General features: G+C 38.4%; 2 protein-coding genes across 3 annotated transcripts in view; one reads left to right on the forward strand and one right to left on the reverse strand.

Annotated features, from left to right (window-relative positions):
- LOC133517388 (protein O-mannosyl-transferase TMTC1-like) overlaps window positions 1–18,005 on the reverse strand; it is a 385,685-nt gene that overhangs the window by 300,482 nt on the left and 67,198 nt on the right. The gene's annotated exons all lie outside the window — the stretch shown is intronic.
- LOC133517387 (fatty acid synthase-like) overlaps window positions 7,215–18,005 on the forward strand; it is a 34,656-nt gene continuing 23,865 nt past the window's right edge. Inside the window, exons 1-4 of the mRNA XM_061850688.1 lie at window positions 7,215–7,439; window positions 11,955–12,118; window positions 12,528–13,294; window positions 16,031–16,261. Coding sequence (XP_061706672.1) covers window positions 11,965–12,118; window positions 12,528–13,294; window positions 16,031–16,261 — 1,152 coding nt within the window. The 5' untranslated portion in view covers window positions 7,215–7,439; window positions 11,955–11,964. The remainder of the gene's footprint in view (window positions 7,440–11,954; window positions 12,119–12,527; window positions 13,295–16,030; window positions 16,262–18,005) is intronic.

Consider the following 18,005-nt stretch of genomic DNA (forward strand, 5'->3'; position numbering starts at 1 on the left):
AGGTACTGTACCCCTAGTATAAATTTATTCGATAGCGAAACGTGACGTACGCGTTTGCGTTAAGTCTCATTTCGTGTGGGATTTTGAGTTTTCTAAATTCTGAACGCATACGCGTTCGTCACGTTACGATATCGAATAAATTTACACTAGGGGTTCTGGTAATATTGAACTAATGTAAAAAAAATGTTCATGAAGGGCCAAAATTCAGAGAGGAAAATGTCGAAAACATTTGTATGGAAAAATTACCACTAATGTGTTCCCTTAAGTAACGTCGTTCTCATGAAACGAAAACTAATCTAAAACGAAAGTCATATTTGTAATTTAAATACAAAAGAGAAGATTGATTAGAAAAGTTATGACGAGTTCTCGACAGATAGACAATCTTCAAGTCAAAATTAAACTTATGAGATTAATTTTAGAAGATTACAAATGTCGCAGCCTATTCCGTCATGTGTCATGTATTACAACGGTAAGCGACATTTGAAAACTCATTCAACAAATTAGAAGTACTCAATATCACTTACAAGCTTTTGCCCGAGACTTCGTCTGCGTGGAATTAGCAATTCGGGTAGCTTATTTTTTATTCAATCTAAAAAAAACTTCCTCATTTGAGAAAAAACGACGCAATTATCTCAAATATCTTATAGATTTTTAAATGAACAATAGAAATCTGAACTATCATCTGACAAAGTATCAAACAGGAGACGTGTTTCAGCGGATGCCAATCCTCAACCCACCAGCGGAACGGCAGCTGACGTCCACAAGGGTTCATTATACATAGCCGTTAACTATACGAGTTTTCGCCCGGAAGGCGATTGGTCATAGAAATCTGTTCCTGGCTCGCGGTCTATTACTTCTACTTTAATTTTAACCCTCGTAAAGGATGATTTACGGGATAAAAACTATCCTATGTCCTTCCCTGGGACTAAATATATATCTATACCAAATTCTAATTAAATCCGTTCAGCGGTTTAACAGCAACGGCTTTAGGCAATAATATAGTATCCCATATTTATTTCAAAGTTAATTGTCTTTGTGATATTTGGCATCAAAGTTGAATAATTTTAGCCAAAAACCTGGTTTTCTGGCCATAACGTTTGTGTTTATTAGTTTAAGCTGGCCTACACCAGCAGCACATGCCGTCCCCCAAACGATGGCCAATTGACCTCCCCACATCGGTCGGAAGCGACCCGCCACAGCCGAAATCGAATCACATCCATCCATCGAATGGCACCATCGCTCGAAACGATGGTGCCATACCTATCCATAGATGTGTTAGTCCCTTGGGGAGATTTGTTGAGTATGACCAATAAGACCATTTCAATGTTTTTGACATTCAGGATCACGACCCTAAAATCACCCAGTATATTCACCTCGCAAAAAGATGAAAATACAACCTCGCATAACACCGTCTCGCTCACACACCGGGGCGCCGCATCAGTGTAACGTAAGGTGGCCCCTAGAGGCCTAGGCCGGTCGGAGCGTTGCCTGATGGAAAACATGAGAAGGCTGTTGGGCCTGTTGGGGCACTCGGTGGTGGGGCCACGAAACAAGCGATTTCACTTAAAACGTAAAATATTTATACGTAGAGAAAACCTTTGGTATAAAGAAAAATAATTAACCCAGTCGGACAGCGTTCTTCTCTTTCAATCGAGTGGTAAAAAGTGACACTTATTTTATCACGTGGATAAAATCATGAATTTCACGCCTGCTCGAGTAGATTTTTGGTGTTTACCTAAGCTTAAAATTACCTCCAACGTTTCGAGGACGGCATTGTCCCCGAGATGTCGGAATCTTTCTTCAAGACAACGGGGACAAAGAAAAGTCGTCAAAACATCAGAGGGTATTTTAAACCATAAGTATCGAAACTCAAGGTTTACCAGCGAGCGCTGGAGCATAGTATATTAGGTGTCCGTAGAACTGATCGAATCAGAAACACGAACCTATGCACCAGAATTCGAGTAGTAAATGCAGACGTCAAGACCCCTAAGGTCAAGTAGGACTGAGCTGGACATGTCTGCCGCATGGACCCGGAAATGAGTGGGATACATGGAACACCACAAACGGTGTAGGGCGGTCTGCAGGCAGACCGAAAAGGAGATGGCGGGACGGCTTGGACGCATTCTATCAAAATGGTGGGAAAATGCTAAAGACACGGTCGAGTGGAGAAAACAAGGGGAGGTCTTTGCCACTAAAGTAGGCTAACAAAAAAAAACGCGGTCCGGTCGCGCTTTTGACGGCCGCTCTGGCCTAGTGGGTAGTGACCCTGCCTACGAATCTGATGGTCCCGGGTTCAAATCCTGGTAAGGGCATTTTTTCGTGTGATGAACATGGATATTTGTTCCTGAGTCATGGGTGTTTTCTATGTGTTTAAAGTATTTATTTATATATTATATACTATATCGTTGTCTAAGTACCCTCAACACAAGCCTTATTGAGCTTACTGTGGGACTTAGTCAATTTGTGTAATAATGTCCTATAATATTTATTTATTGAGTCCCGTTAAATTAAATAATAATATGTATGTGTGTGTGTTTGAATCGTGAAAGTTTAAAACAGTGTTTAGATTTTTGGAGACCTCCTTTTTAATGGCCCGCCACCTATCTAGCCATTTAACCTGTAGGGAGTATTGGAGAAATTTCCAATCCACCCGAATTCGGATAAAACCAAACTCTAGAATAACACTGACCCTCATTATAATACAAGGTTTTTGTGAAATATCTTTTCATCAGACTTTAGTAAAAGGTGTTTTTAATACAGTTGTTCAAAAGGTGGTACTTTTCTCATTAATTTTTTTCGCTTCAATCCTATGGTGTAGGGTGTTGTAGGAAAAGTAATAGGGGTCTTTAAGAACCATTATTACTAAATGTAATGTTATCGTAAATGAATAAATATAATAAATATATAATAGGCAGCAGTGGGACGTTTATAGGCTGAATTATTATTATTTATATAATAGGACATTATTACACAAATTGACTAAGTCCCACAGTAAGCTCAATAAGGCTTTTGTTGAGGGTAGGTACTTAGACAACGATATATATAATATATAAATATTAATAAATACTTAAATACATAGAAAACACCCATGACTCAGGAACAAATATCCATGCTCATCACAGGAACAATGCCCTTATCAGGATTTGAACCCGGGACCATCAGCTTCGTAGGCAGGGTCACTACCCACTAGGCCAAACCGGTCGTCATGAAATAATCGCTCTAAAAGAAAATCAAAATTGTGCCCCCCTTTAACTTTTGAACCATAGGTCCAAAAATATAAAAAAAATCGTGAAAGTAAAGCTTAATAGGTACATCATAGTTGCTACATGAAAAACACCCTATCACCTGTACTAAATGTATTTTATACCTATGATGACGAAGTAATAAATGATTGATGGATTGATGAATGATTGAATAGGTGAAGAATTTCATAGAAAAGTATAGCGAACATGATCGGTTCAGGCGTTTTGAGTTTTTGCAAAAGTCTTCCTTTCTTACAGGACAGGTACTCAACTGTCCGGCTCCGATTTGTTTTTTTTTAATACTACGTCGGTGGCAAACAAGCATACGGCCCGCCTGTTGGTAGGCAGTCTCCGTAGCCTATGTACGCCTGCAACTCCAGAGGATTCACATGCGCGTTGCAGACCCTATTAGCATTCCCCCCCGCTCGTTGAGCTCTGGCAACCTTACTCACCGGCAGGAACACAACACTATGAGTAGGGTCTAGTGTTATTTGGCTGCGGTTTTCTGTAAGGTGGAGGTACTTCCCCAGTTGGGCTCTGCTCTAGATCTGGATTGACATCCGCTGTGCTGTGCCCTACCACAGAAAGCGAGATGACATTCACAATGCCCATACCTCTCTTTTGGACGTCGTTTAAGGACGTTCCCGGGTTTTCTATCTATCTGTGAGGCATTAAGAGGCAAGTATACTACGTGATCGACCAGACAGAATGAGAAAACTTTTTTCCACTTATACAATATTTTCCATTGTCCATGATTTTTAGGGTTCCGTAGTTAACTAGGAACAGTTATAGTTTCGCCATGTCCGTCTGTCTGTCTGTCCGAGGCTTTGCTCCGTGGTCGTTAGTCCTAGAAAGCTGAAATTTGGCATGGATATATAAATCAATAAATCTAACAAAGTCGTACAATAAAATCTAAAATAAGGGCTTTTGGGTACCTCCCCTTCCCCTACACGTAAAGTGGGGGTGTTTTTTTTTTTGCTTTAACCGTACAGTGTGGGGTATCGTTGGAAAGGTCTTTAAAAACTAATAGGGGTCTTCAACAAACATTTGATAACGTGAATATATTCGGAGATAATCGCTCAAAACAAACAATTTTATTAAAAGCGAAACGTAACCTAGAATACATTATGCTGAAGCGATTGACATCATAATCAATGTGATTTGTTAGGGCTCCTCTACACGATGGCCCAGCGTAGGCCAGTAAGGGACGCAACTATGAGGTGGAATGAGATAGACAATATCACTTACTCCCTAGAGGGGCCATTAAAAATAAAATGTAAAAATAAAATATTTTTATTTCAGAACCATAAGAATTCCATAAAACATTGTTAGTACCATCGTTATAGCTAGGGGTTAGTAAGTACATTAAAATCAAATCCAAACATAATATGAATAATAAATAATATTGACATAATAACAATGAAATCACGATTCATAGTAAAATAAAAATTAGTTGAAATACTCGTAAGGAATACAAATATAATTAATAAATAAACATGTTAAATTCAAAATAAAATAGACTAGAATAATAATTACGATGTCAAAATTTACTATTTTTATTCATGTTCCCATAAATAATGACTTCATGTCCAAAGAGCAATAGGTAAAAGTATAAAAATGTCGATATATTAAGATTTAGGGAAACCGTTTTCTCCCGAAATATCTTCATATTCTTCTTCCTCGCGTTGTCCCGGCATTTTGCCACGGCTCATGGGAGCCTGAGGTCCGCTTGACAACTAATCCCAAGATTTGGCGTAGGCACTAGTTTTTACGAAAGCGACTGCCATCTGACCTTCCAACCCAGAAAGGTAAACTAGGCCTTGTTGGAATTAGTCCGGTTTCCTCACGATGTTTTCCTTCACCGAAAAGCGACTGGTAAATATCATATGATATTTCGTACGTAAGTTCCGAAAAACTCATTGGTACTAGCCGGGGTTTGAACGCGCGACCTCCGGATTGCAAGTCGCACGCTCTTACCGCTAGGCCACCAGCGAAATGTAATGTCATTGAAAAATTACCATTATTTCCTTAGATTCAAAAGCTACTCCTCCATCTTAAAGCATTCATTTGATATCCATCTTCTTCCATAGTTATTCCTAAGTAAAATAGAAAGTCACTTTTGTCCAGCTACTTAGTGTATTCTACGCGAGTGAGATAAATGTGTGACGTATACCTAGTTAATTTTTTTGATAACAGTTATTACAATTAGGTAGTTAGATATGTATTTAAATGTATTTAATTCAAACAGAGTACTAGTCATTTGCATATCTACCGAATGTCACGCTTAACATGCGACAATTAACTATTTTGTTATTTAAATACAGTATATGACGAAATATATTATATTATACGAATATAAATTAGCTTCGTGCGTTCGTTTTGCCTTGTGCCGCCCAGTGTACATTACGATGTACACTCTGATTCAATGGAATTTAAACCTTTATTGAAACAAACAAAGTAGCATTTATTTAGTCCCGTGAAATTTTGGTGAAAATGAAATTCAACCCATTTACAAAAAAAAACTTTATTAGAATTAATTTCGTATGGTATGGTACTTTATTTGAACCCTGTTGCATAAGTAAATTGGAATGAATTTCGTTAATTTGTTTGAAAAAGCATTGATACAGGTGTCCATGGGTTGCGGTAATCGCTTACTATCAGGTGATCCGTCTGCTCGTTAGCCTCCTGTATCATTAAAAAAACGCATACGTTGGTACATTAAGCTGCAGAGATAACTGACCCTCCCTGCAGTGATGGTTGTTTTCATTTAAATATTAATAAATAACGTATATTTTAACACTTCAATATCATAACTTTGCAAGTACTCACTTTCAATGATAATTATGTCACTAGTTTTATAAACAAGGTATTTAGGTAAGTACTAACTTTGAATATTGCATATTTTACACTGTATCTTGGTTGACGTGATCTGGTCCTGGCAGAATATCAGTGCCTCTCCCATAGGGTGTAGCGTAATACTGAGCCAGAACCCTTTTGTTTTGCTGCGACGCACACAACATTTCCTATATGTATGGAACAGTATTATTTAAATGTATTTTTTTTTCTCTTTCTACTTCTATTTTGTATAAATGTGTATTTGTCTCGTATAATTTTGTATCATCTGTTTTTTTTGTCATTTTATTAATTGTATTTCCTGTGTGTATTGTGGCAAACAAATAAACGGATTATCTATCTATCTATCTATCTTAACTAGTTCTTGATATGTGGTAGTACTTGGTATGGTTTCAACTCTCTAGAAGAAGCGAGACGCAACTCCTGCTTGCTCATTTTTGACTGCCCAGAACTGGTAGAGGCTAGTGAGGTTCTTTGTTCCTGATCTAAAAAGATAACCCTCAAACAACCCTCAACGGCGCGAACGGTGGCGCATAGACACTCGCCGATCCCTAGAGCCCTGGAGTTGTGCAGTTCTTGAAAACGTTCTCCGTTTACTATGGGGAATATTCTCGAGCGAGATTCCCAATTAAAACAGAGAACATTCTCGAGAAAGGCACAACTATACCTGGCCCTGCTGAATGCGCTCCTTGTGCACCCGAGTGTGATCTGCTTGCGTGGCGATGGGCACTTGTGTGTAAGGTATACTTGAGATTTAGCGAGATGATGGATAAAAGAGAATCTAGTGTTTAAATCATAGTTGTACTGTCAGCATCAAAAGTAGCGGATCAAATAACGCTTCATAAGTATCTACCATTCTATAACAACTTAACTAAAAGTGATGTCTTTAATATAGAACAACTAAGACTGCAAAAGATATAGTTTGGAACGTGAATTTTAGATTTTTTTTCTGTATTTGGAAAAGTTATCTGGGATGTCAGATACTTTTGGCGCGTTGTTTCATCCGCTACTTTTGACGCTGACTGTACATATTATATTGACTGTACTTATTATAGTACGGAATTGTAATTTCACTTTTAAACTGTAATACTGTGTAAATATTAAATAAATGAAATAAAAACTGTTGATAATTCCACTAACCTATTGAACTACACTTTAGGTGATTATACTCGGAGCGATGATGACGATATAGCTGACGGACACTACGTTGGCCGGTTTCTTTTCCAAAATGCGTCGTTTGTTTTCAGTCTATGATTACCCTTTGATCGACGCGCAGGTTTCACAGTGTACAGAATACGCGACTTGGTTTTGTGGAGGTCGTTTGAAAACATTGCGCTGCAAAAGGTTGGTCGTCTTATTTTTAATATCGCGACGGTATACATAGTACAGTCGCCATCAGATATATCGGAGCGGACAAGGTGCTCACAAATATCTGAACACGCCCCTGTGGTGAAGGTGTTGGTCTGCGTGTTCAGATATTAGTGACCACCTCGGGCTACAACTCCAGGGGTGTTCAATTTAAAATTCAAAATGTATTCTGTCAGGTTTTGTTCAGGTTGTTCTCTCTCCCACTGAGAGAAAGTGTAAGCGAGATGGATGTGCGTGCTCGGGACCGCGGATATCATGTTTTTGAATTTTAATTTGTTGTAAGTTTTAACGAAGAAAAATGTAATCGATGACGATTTTTGAATCAATTTTCATATTTATAGCTTTTGTGCATAAATTAATCACCTGAAAGCAGGTTTGTATATATTATATATGTATATTTATATATGGATGTGTAAGTATAAATACCAATTTATATAAATGAAGTAGTGTGTTGTTTAACATAAACATTTATATTTATTATTAAATTTCTCGTTCATTGTAAATATTTCTAGCACGAATTTTTGCGATATATCGGTCTTGGCACAAGGGTCAGTCACCGAGAATGCCTTCTAGCATTAAGTTCGCCTTTTATACAATTTTTACAGTGCAATGAAGTTTAAATAAATAAATAAAAGAAATTGTTACAATTTTTTTAAGTGCGTTTGAGACCTATGTCCGTATTTATATCGAGCAAAAGTCAAAAAATTTGGATTTAGTCACTAGAAATAATCCTCAATGATGCTAATAAAAATTTTGACAACCAAGTGTATTTGACGGTACGATTTTTCAAAATACTGCAAGATGTTTGACATAAGTATCTGAATTTTATTTAAGTTAATCAAAACTTATATAGTGACCTATCACAACTTTTTTTTTAAATATATATTGAGTATTATTGTATCTCCTTGGATTTCACGGGCCTATAAATCCCGGTCTTTTTCCAACACGTAGAGGCCCCTTGGAGAGCTTTAATGTCATGTAGAACGCCTGCTGGAACCCGTTCACAGACCCAACAATAGACACCCATGAACCGGTCGCAGCAGGCATTGGGACTATTGTAGTAAAAATGAACAGTATAACGGTCTATGGATTGAAGTTTGGGAGGACAATGAGACTGGGTTATTGCAAAGAGGTCGGATACCTGCCATAACAATGTTTTCACTAGTTATCGAGGCAGGCGGTGACTCGCCGCCCACTAGATGGGCCCCTGAAAATGCCGTCGTGAAGACGACCAGGAGCAACAGCGGTGTGAGCGGCTCAGGGGTGTCGAGAGGTGTACGCCGCTTTCTACCCAGTGGCTGATAACAGCCACTGTGCCAACTCGCGTCTTATGCAAGTTTTCACTTCCACCCCTGGAGCATTTAGCTCTAACGACTCCTCTCTGGCTGGCCAATGAAGGCAAGCCAGAGCTGAGAGTCCTGCGGGTCCCCTTGGAGTCCACTCCGACCGACGAAGACACGCCGGAGACGGAGACCCTGACCGACTCTCGGGAGTAAGGTAGGAGAGGGTTTATGGAGTAGGGATAGCTCACTGTGTCAGTCATATGGACCGTTTTATAAAGTCAATAATGTACTAAAGGCTCCGTCTGATACACGGTATTTTTTAAAAGTCTGAGCTTAAAATAAGTAACTTTCTCAAAAAGCCGGTATTCTGATCAACTCCATTTTGGGAATAATCAATGATATATTTTTATCTGATAAGCGTGTAGACTTGCCTTAGGGCCTGTTTATATATTGATCTGTGTTTAATATGAGTTTATACATTTGCTACTAAACGCAAGTACTATCTCGGACGATCGCTATCTGAAATGTCATTGATTTTGGATTTAATTGTTTGGTGGATTTAAATATAATGTCCGCGTTACAACAACGCTATTAATTATTTTTTACGCAAAATAAAATAGAAAAATTAGTTAACGAAGTTTGACAAACCGGAAAAATGCGATTCGGAGTCACTCACCGAGGGTTCCGTACGATTTTAACTTATTATTGAATTTATTTTAACTTAATATTTCGTACCTTATCACAGTGATAAACAACATGAAAGTTGCTGGAAACCTCATACGATTGTTACTATGACAAGGTACGAAATGGGTCATCCTTTTTTGACTGTAACCTGTATATAGTATAAGACGATATCACTTGCCAAATTTCATAGTTCTAGACCAACGGGAATTATCGTATAAATTATAATTCTATTGAGAGCGTCGAAATATACGTTTTTTCCGGAATAAGCGGCCGAAATTTCCATCTAAATTAAAAAAAAAATGTGTATAACCGGTTTCTGTGAGAAAGTTACTTATTTTAAGCTCAGACTTAAAAAAAATTAAGTAATTATCATTTATTTTCAGGCAACTATGGCCCATATATATGTCCTTACAGACTAATATACCTACATACAATGATAAAAATCTTAAAATATGAATATCATTTTGACGATGCAGTTTTCGGTTGCGCCACATGTTCTGGTGCGGGATTCGGCAGATTCCCGAAGAGACCGTTAAAAAAATACCGTGTATCAGACGAAGCTTTTATCTTAGTATATCTTTAACTATAGAGTAACTTATACATACTGTACTTAAATTGTATTTTGACAAGTTTTCATAGATTATAAAATGTGACATTGATGAATCAAGGCGGTTTGTTTACAAAGGTCATCTTTGTCGCTCAAATCCGCAAGAGTGATAGAGAGGTCAGATAACGAAATTAAGAATTTCTTGTTTCGCGGTAGACCCTTAGATTGTGATGGGTTGTGGTAGTGGCGCCCCCTACGCAGTGTTTCGCGTAATATTCCCTATTGTTTAGTACGGCTTCTCTACGTAATAATAACTCAATGCTAATCAATGTGTAAAAAGCGGCCAAGTGCGAGTCGGACTCGCCCATGAAGGGTTCCGTCCGTACCATTTATGACGCATTAAAAAAAAACTACTTACTAGATCTCGTTCAAACCAATTTTCAGTGGAAGTTTGCATGGTAATGTATATCATATATTTTTTTTTAGTTTTATCATTCTGTTATTTTAGAAGTTACAGGGGGGAGACACACACATTTTACCACTTTGGAAGTGTCTCTCGCGCAAACTATTCGGTTTAGAAAAAAAATATATTAGAAACTGAAATTTGAACATTGAGTCGAATTTCAACTATCTTGAAAATAACATAGAACCCTGTAATATTGGACCAGCGACTTACCCTCGACCTTAACTGAATATGTATTAATTCAGTAAAAACATTATGACCGGCGTATGACGTAATGTCCACGAATTAAATTTATACAAACGTCATACTTCAGCGAGTCGTATTAACAATTCTACGAAAATAATAAACGTTTTGGTAAAGAAACACCATGACTTAAATCGATCGGGATATGGACCGTGATTACCTGATATTGTTTTTGAGCTCCCGATATTTCAACGTAACGTTGAAAGCGAACGCAGCCGACGCGCACGAATGAGGGCACTGAGGGCAGACCGAGCGTGGTCTACTCTACACAACTTTGACACCCACCCGCTATCTCCAGTTACCCGTGAACAAGATGCATGTAACTGCGTCAAAATATCGGGAGCTCGAAAACAATACAAAAGGTAATCAGTTCATATCTCGGTCGATTTAAGTGTAGTGAAACTAACCGTGAATCATTCAAAACTGTTAGGAAGCACATTGCTTAAATGACAGAATAATTTAATCCCTGTCATGTATAAAATAAAGATGTAATAGTAGTTTATAATTAATTCTACATAGGTACCTAGACCTACTTTACTGTTTATTTAGTCACCTGAAATAATTTACGGGCTGAATATATAGGTCATATTGAGCAACTTTTACTATTTAAAAATTTAGTATCCCATAGAAAATCTCAAAGTCAGACAGCCAAAATGCATGAAACAGCCTTTTTTTCGCGATTTTGGGGTTAGTCCCATAGTAAAAGTTGCTCAGTAAATAGCCTGTATATTTTCCGACTACTATATCTAAATTATAAACTGTCAGTTGGGACGGGTACCGCCGTGGCCGGGTGGTCTAGTCGTCAGGACGTTAGCTGCGTAAGTAAGGGTTCGATCCCCGCCTCTGCCACCGGTGGACTTGGTCACTTTTTCTTTAGTGTATGAGATCTATTTTATTTTGTAATTCCGTTTTTTTTTAATTACTTAATGAGTTTGGCGAGAAACCCCTCATATGTATTATAGTTGAGTTAGAAAATCGCTGCATGCGAAGCAAGTGACAAAGTAACAGGGCGCCGCCCGCCGTAGGTAAGTGTGACAGAGACATTACGTATTCGCATGCAGCGAGTGTTTGTCTGAACTTTAGCGTCTTTTCAGCGTCGACGTCTAGTCCGAACTATGGAAAATGGCGTCGCTGCAAAGTTGCGCCAACGTTGACTAAACGCCGATGCTCGGGACACGCTGGTTAAGTAAGGGGTCTCTTTAATTACTTTTTTCAGTAGTTAAGTTTAGGTATTTTATAATATAACTAACGAAAGATTAAATTCGTTGCAGATCGTGAAAAATGCCGAGCGCAATAAACGGCCAAGCTGACTCGGAGGTGGTCCTCACGGGGTTATCGGGCCGAATGCCCGAATCAGAAAACATCGACGAATTCGCGCGAAACTTGTTCGAAGGCGTAGACATGATTACTGATGATGACCGCCGCTGGACACCAGGTGAGTGTAGCCTGAGTAGACGCTCGCTCAGCGGGGCGTGCAGCTTGGCGTCGGGCTCACAAGTGATTTAAGCAGCGCGCACTAAGGCCGCTCCTATACATATTCATTTGTTTATTATTCACGCCGCACGCGCCGCCTCGCTGCACGCCCAACTCGAGCGTCCACTCAGGCTTTACACTTAGTCTCTTATAATCTGAAAGAAGCTCGAGTCTCGACTCGTTTTTACGAGGCTCAGGGCTTAAAAAACTTTTGAATCTTAAGTCTTGTTTTTTCCTTTAACACAAAAAATGTAGTATTGTCTGCAGACGTATCTGCTTGGTACAAATAAGTTTGGGTTTATATTGCCACGGTTCTTATTCGTATTAGGGTAGACTACACACACAAAATGTAAAACCAAATTACATTTCAGGATTGCAAGGATTACCGTTACGGCTCGGCAAGTTAAAAGACCTAAAGCACTTCGATGCAGCGTACTTCCATCTATTTGAAAAACAAGCAGATGTTATGGACCCGGGGATGCGGATTCTATTAGAAGTCACTCATGAGACCATAGTCGATGCTGGGTATAACCCTACTGAGTTGCGAGGAACGAGAACAGGTGTTTATGTAGGAGTTGGACGCTCCGAAACTTATGAAGCATGGGGGAAACTGCACAACAAATGCAATGGCTACACTATGACTGGCGGTATTGGCGGTATGTTCCCCAACCAGGTGTCATATGCTTTCGACTTGAGAGGGCCATCGCTCGCTATAGATGTCGCTTGTTCAAGCTCTACTTACGCATTAGCACAGGCTGTTAATGATATTAAAGTGGGCCGTTGTGATGCCGCCATAGTCGCTGGTGTGAACATTTGTTTAGATCCGGCAACGTCACAAAACTTTTTTAGTTTGAATATGCTGGGGAAAGACGGTCGTTGTGCGTCTTTTGATGAAAGCGGGCGAGGTTATGTACGCTCCGAGGCAGTGGTGGCCGTGTTACTGCAGCGCAGGAATGTCGCAAGACGTGTGTACTGCACAGTACATGCAGCGAGGGTTAATAATGATGGACACAAGCCGCAAGGCCTTACATATCCGTCTGGTGAGATGCAGCGACGAATAACAAAAGAAACCTATGATGAAACTGGCTTGAGGCCGCAAGATGTCGCCTATTTTGAAGCACACGGGACTGGCACTAAAGTGAGTATTATTGAAAGGTCAATATGGAGAAGACCATCTATCAGATATTAAGACCGTCGTTTTGTTGCTTCTATCTCTTGCGCTTATCCACATACTTCTCCTGCAGAAGGTGGATAGAGCAGAAGGAGTAAAGCTTTTCCTTTCTTGGACGGTCTTTCCAAATCAAAATGTTATATACTGGTCTACTCCGCATTGAACTTATTTCTCTTTATTTTCGAATATTTCAGTTTATAGTTAAATACAATTGATACAATAATAATTCATAATTTAAATATGTGTAAGTAATGGCCACATTAGTGTACATAAATTCGATTTCGAAACGTGACGTACGCGTTTGCGTTTAGTCTCATTTTGTATTGGATTTAGAAAGAGCGCGCCAAGCGGGACGTTTTGGAAACTCAAAATCCTATACAAAATGAGACTTAACGCAAACGCGTACGTCACGTTATGATGTCGATCAAATTTACACTAGGGGTACAGTTACACTTTACACTGACTCGAATCAATGTCATATGTTAATAATTTATATTTTCTTTTTGAATAACATCCTAATAATGAACCATTTTTTCTTCTGTCTAATCCTATCCGGAATGGGATACAATAGGTCGATGCTTGTGTTGTGGGTGTCAATAACAAGTAATAATGATCAATACTTTGTAACAATAATTGTGTTTGCCAATACTAACAATAGAATTTAAATCGATTAAAATTGTTACACAATTTTCTCTTATACAATAGATGTTTAAGTGAGGACGTAGGTAAAATTATACAAAAAGTATGGGAACTTAATTTGATCTACTATCAATTGATATAAAGCATGATTACATTGATAACTGTCAACTATTTTCTCACGCTCGAGTGATATAGATACCTGCTTTTAGTTTCATAATTAAAACACTTTTTACCATTACTATCATCATACTTAGGCCAATGCGAACGTACCCTGACATCAGAGTGATATTTGAATCAAGTTATTCAGTTATCGTGCGGATTAAATAAATAAATAAATGTTATAGGGACATTCTTACACAAATTGACTAAGTCCCACGGTAAGGTCAAGAAGGCTTGTGTCGTGGGTACTCAGACAACGATATATATAATATACAAATACTTTAATACATGGAAAACATCCATGACTCAGGAACAAATATCTGTGCTCATCACACAAATAAATGCCCTTACCGGGATTCGAAACCAAGACCATCGGCTTCATAGGCAGGATAACTAGCCACCGGTCTAGACCGGTCGTCAAAATTAATGATTAATTATTTCAAGAATAAAATACTATTTTGAAATGATATTATATTTTTATTTTATCGATTGTAGTCATATCCATATTACGTATATCGTTCGACCTTTTTAATGATAAGATTGATAAGTTGAGTGTTTTGGGCTCGAAAATATCCCAATATTTAAATGTCTTTATCAGACGTCCCTAGACTGGACGGTGAGGAGATATGCCTAAAAAAATGTTAATGTTATGTTCTGTTCTTCCTCGCGTTGTCCCGGCATTTTTCCACGGCTCATGGAAGCCTGGGGTCCGCTTGACAACTAATCCCAAGATTTCGCGTAGGCACTAGTTTTTACGAAAGTGACTGCCGCCTGACTTTCCAACCCAGAGGGTAAACTAGGCCTTGTTGGGATTAGTCTGGTTTCCTCACGATGTTTTCCTTCACCGAAAAGCGACTGGTAAATATCAAATGATACAATTTCGTAAATAAGTTCCGAAAACCTCATTGGTACGAGCCGGGTTTTGAACCCGCAACCTCCGGATTGCAGGTCGCACGCTCTTACCGCTAGGCCATCAGCGCTTTATGTTAATGTTATAAAATGTTGTTATTATTATGGATTGTTTTATTTTGAATTTCTATTGTTTATTTGTAATTAATATTATTTTGTATATATGTTTTGACATGTTTTTCCCATGTCCGGTCATTTGGCCTCCGCTGTGTGCCAGACATGTGTTTGAAAATAAATAAATAATAATAATTATTATTTTGACGCTGGTGGTCTAGCAGTAAGAGCGCGCGATTTGCAATCCGGAGGTCGCGGGTCCAAACCCTGGCTCGCACCAATGAGTTTTTCGGAACTTATGTACGAAATATCATTTGATATTTACCAGTCACTTTCCGATGAAGGAAAAAAGCCGTGAGGAAACCGGAATAATCCCAATAAGGCCTAGTTTACCAGTGGGTTGAAAGGTCAGAACCATCTGACAACTGCCAGGCGACTGCCTAGTCACTTTCGTAAAACATAACTTTTTTTTTTTAATTTATTTAGAAAACAAACAGCCTTTTACAAATATGTCTAAAGTAAATGAACTAAAAATAGGCGTAAAGTTTCCTACATTACTAAGAAAACTATTACATAGAAATGTAAATTACGCAATTATAAATTAGCGGTTTAGTTGTGTACTACATGCAATTAAGGTAAGAAAACATACAAAAGTATGAAAAATATGACTGGAACCAAATTGATCAATTTCTAGAAAACAAAATTTGCCGAACTTTGTTCCTGAACACGGACAAACTATGAACAAAAATATCTATATCGTTAAGAGATTCATTATACAAATAACAAGTGCGCCTAAAGAAAGAGTTTTTAGCATACTGTGTGCCACAGGAGGAAATAGAAAATGTGGGTTTAGAATTTTCCATTCAGTTCCTTTTATAACAACTATATCAACTTAAGCGTATTATGATTGCTTTAATTTTTGAATATGTTTCAATGTTTCAGGCAGGCGACCCACAAGAGTTGAACGCAGTAGTGGAGCTATTCTGCAAGAACAGAGGATCCCCACTACTAATGGGTTCACTGAAATCAAATATGGGGCACGCGGAATGGGCCTCCGGGGTCTGTTCCGTCGCCAAAGTGGTGCTGGCCATGGAGCGAGGAGTGATCCCCGGGAACCTGCACTATAAAAACCCTAATACGGACATTCCGGCACTCAGTGATGGCCGGATACAGGTAGTAAAAATAAATAAAAATAAACATGATAAAAATCACTAACAATAGGCTACATGTATTTTTTTATAAACGGTATCAATCATTTTAACATCAAATGTCTACTTATACAGGATGATTCAGGAGACGTGAGCAAGATCAAGACTGCATATTCGGTAAATTATCAGCAACTGTTTCGTACCAGTATTTGTGAGATTAACGTTAATTTAATTTTTACTGTTAAAAAAAAAGAGTTTTATTTTATTTACGATATTTATGGTCACCCTCTTTGTTTTATCCATAATAAGTAACAAATTGAATGTCATCGGAGTCTGGTTACTTTTATAAAATCGTATCTCACTCATGTGTGACATTTTATTTTCTTCATAATCAACGCCATATTATATACATAAAGTATTATATATTCATAAAGTGCTGTCATAACGGTTAAAGAGGTTTTATCTTTGTTAATTAAGTGTTGTAGGGTGTCCATGATTGTAGATAATCAAATTTGTCCTTAAGAAAAAGTTAAATAACAGATAAAAAGCGTGATTGTTTTACTTAAATATGACGGTGAACGATTCATTAACATTTACTGATTGTGTAGGCTTAGTCCAGCTCACGTCTCATGAATCACCCTGTATATGGGACCCATTGAATTAAAGCACAATACAAAAGTCAGAAATGATAGTCAAAGTCCGACATATAGTGAGTTGTACTGCACTCGCGAAATGATAAGTGAACGTGACCTCACGGTCACTGAGAGCTCATCTTGAAGTATGGAAAACTAGAAAACCGTGATTTTGTCGGTGAAATATTGCATTTATGTATATAATTACAATACATTTTTTTTGGATGAAGTGTAATGAATCTAATGGTAACCTTACTTTATTCCTTTTTGGAAGTTAAAAAAACACAACAAAATTTAATTGTTCTGGTCCTGTATTTTTTATCATGAGTATGAGTATTGCAATGAAATGCTTATTTGCTAGCTATTTTACTCGACTTTGTTTTAAAATTGAATATGTATTGTGTCATTATCCCTAGTAGTTATACTTATCTTTTCAAAACTGTGCCTTTGCGTTGCTTCGACCAAAGTATAACTTCGTCAAACTTACCTGTGAACAAAGAATTAATCATCATTAGCAAATAAATAAAGCAAAAAAAACATTAAAATTAAAATCATGTAACCCACCACCAACATTTTAGTTTTTATATTGAATTTTTACTCATTGTAACCAAAGGCAAATGTAACAAAATAATCACACGGAAAGTCGAATATATTTGCAAGGGAAAACTTCAACCAAAATATTAAAAGTGTTAAAGTAGGCTCGATAGAAAAAATCCCGAAAGCATGTTTTATTTTCATTTACTTTACGTTGGAAAGGAAACGCTACCGCGGCTCATTGGTGCGGCCACAGGGGTGGACTTAGCTAGACTCCGTTCGGTGTCGAGGGCAGATGCGGGGGTGTGGCTGCAGGCTCTGCCTGCTCCTCACTTTGGAACTCTCCTGGACAGCGACTCAATGCGTGTGGCAGTGGCGCTCCGCCTGGGCTGCGATGTTTGTGAACCTCATAGATGCATCTGCGGCTCCATGGTGGAAGCGAATGGTCAACACGCATTGAGTTGTTGTCGCTGTGCGGGAAGGTTTCCGCGTCACCATGCACTCAATGATATCGTTCGGAGGGCCTTAATTTCCGCCAATATCCCTTGTGTGCTTGAACCGCCGGGTCTCTGTCGAAGGGATGGAAAAAGGCCCGACGGCTTA

Source organism: Cydia pomonella, chromosome 4 (assembly GCF_033807575.1).
Source record: "Cydia pomonella isolate Wapato2018A chromosome 4, ilCydPomo1, whole genome shotgun sequence".
NCBI lineage: Eukaryota > Metazoa > Arthropoda > Insecta > Lepidoptera > Tortricidae > Cydia > Cydia pomonella.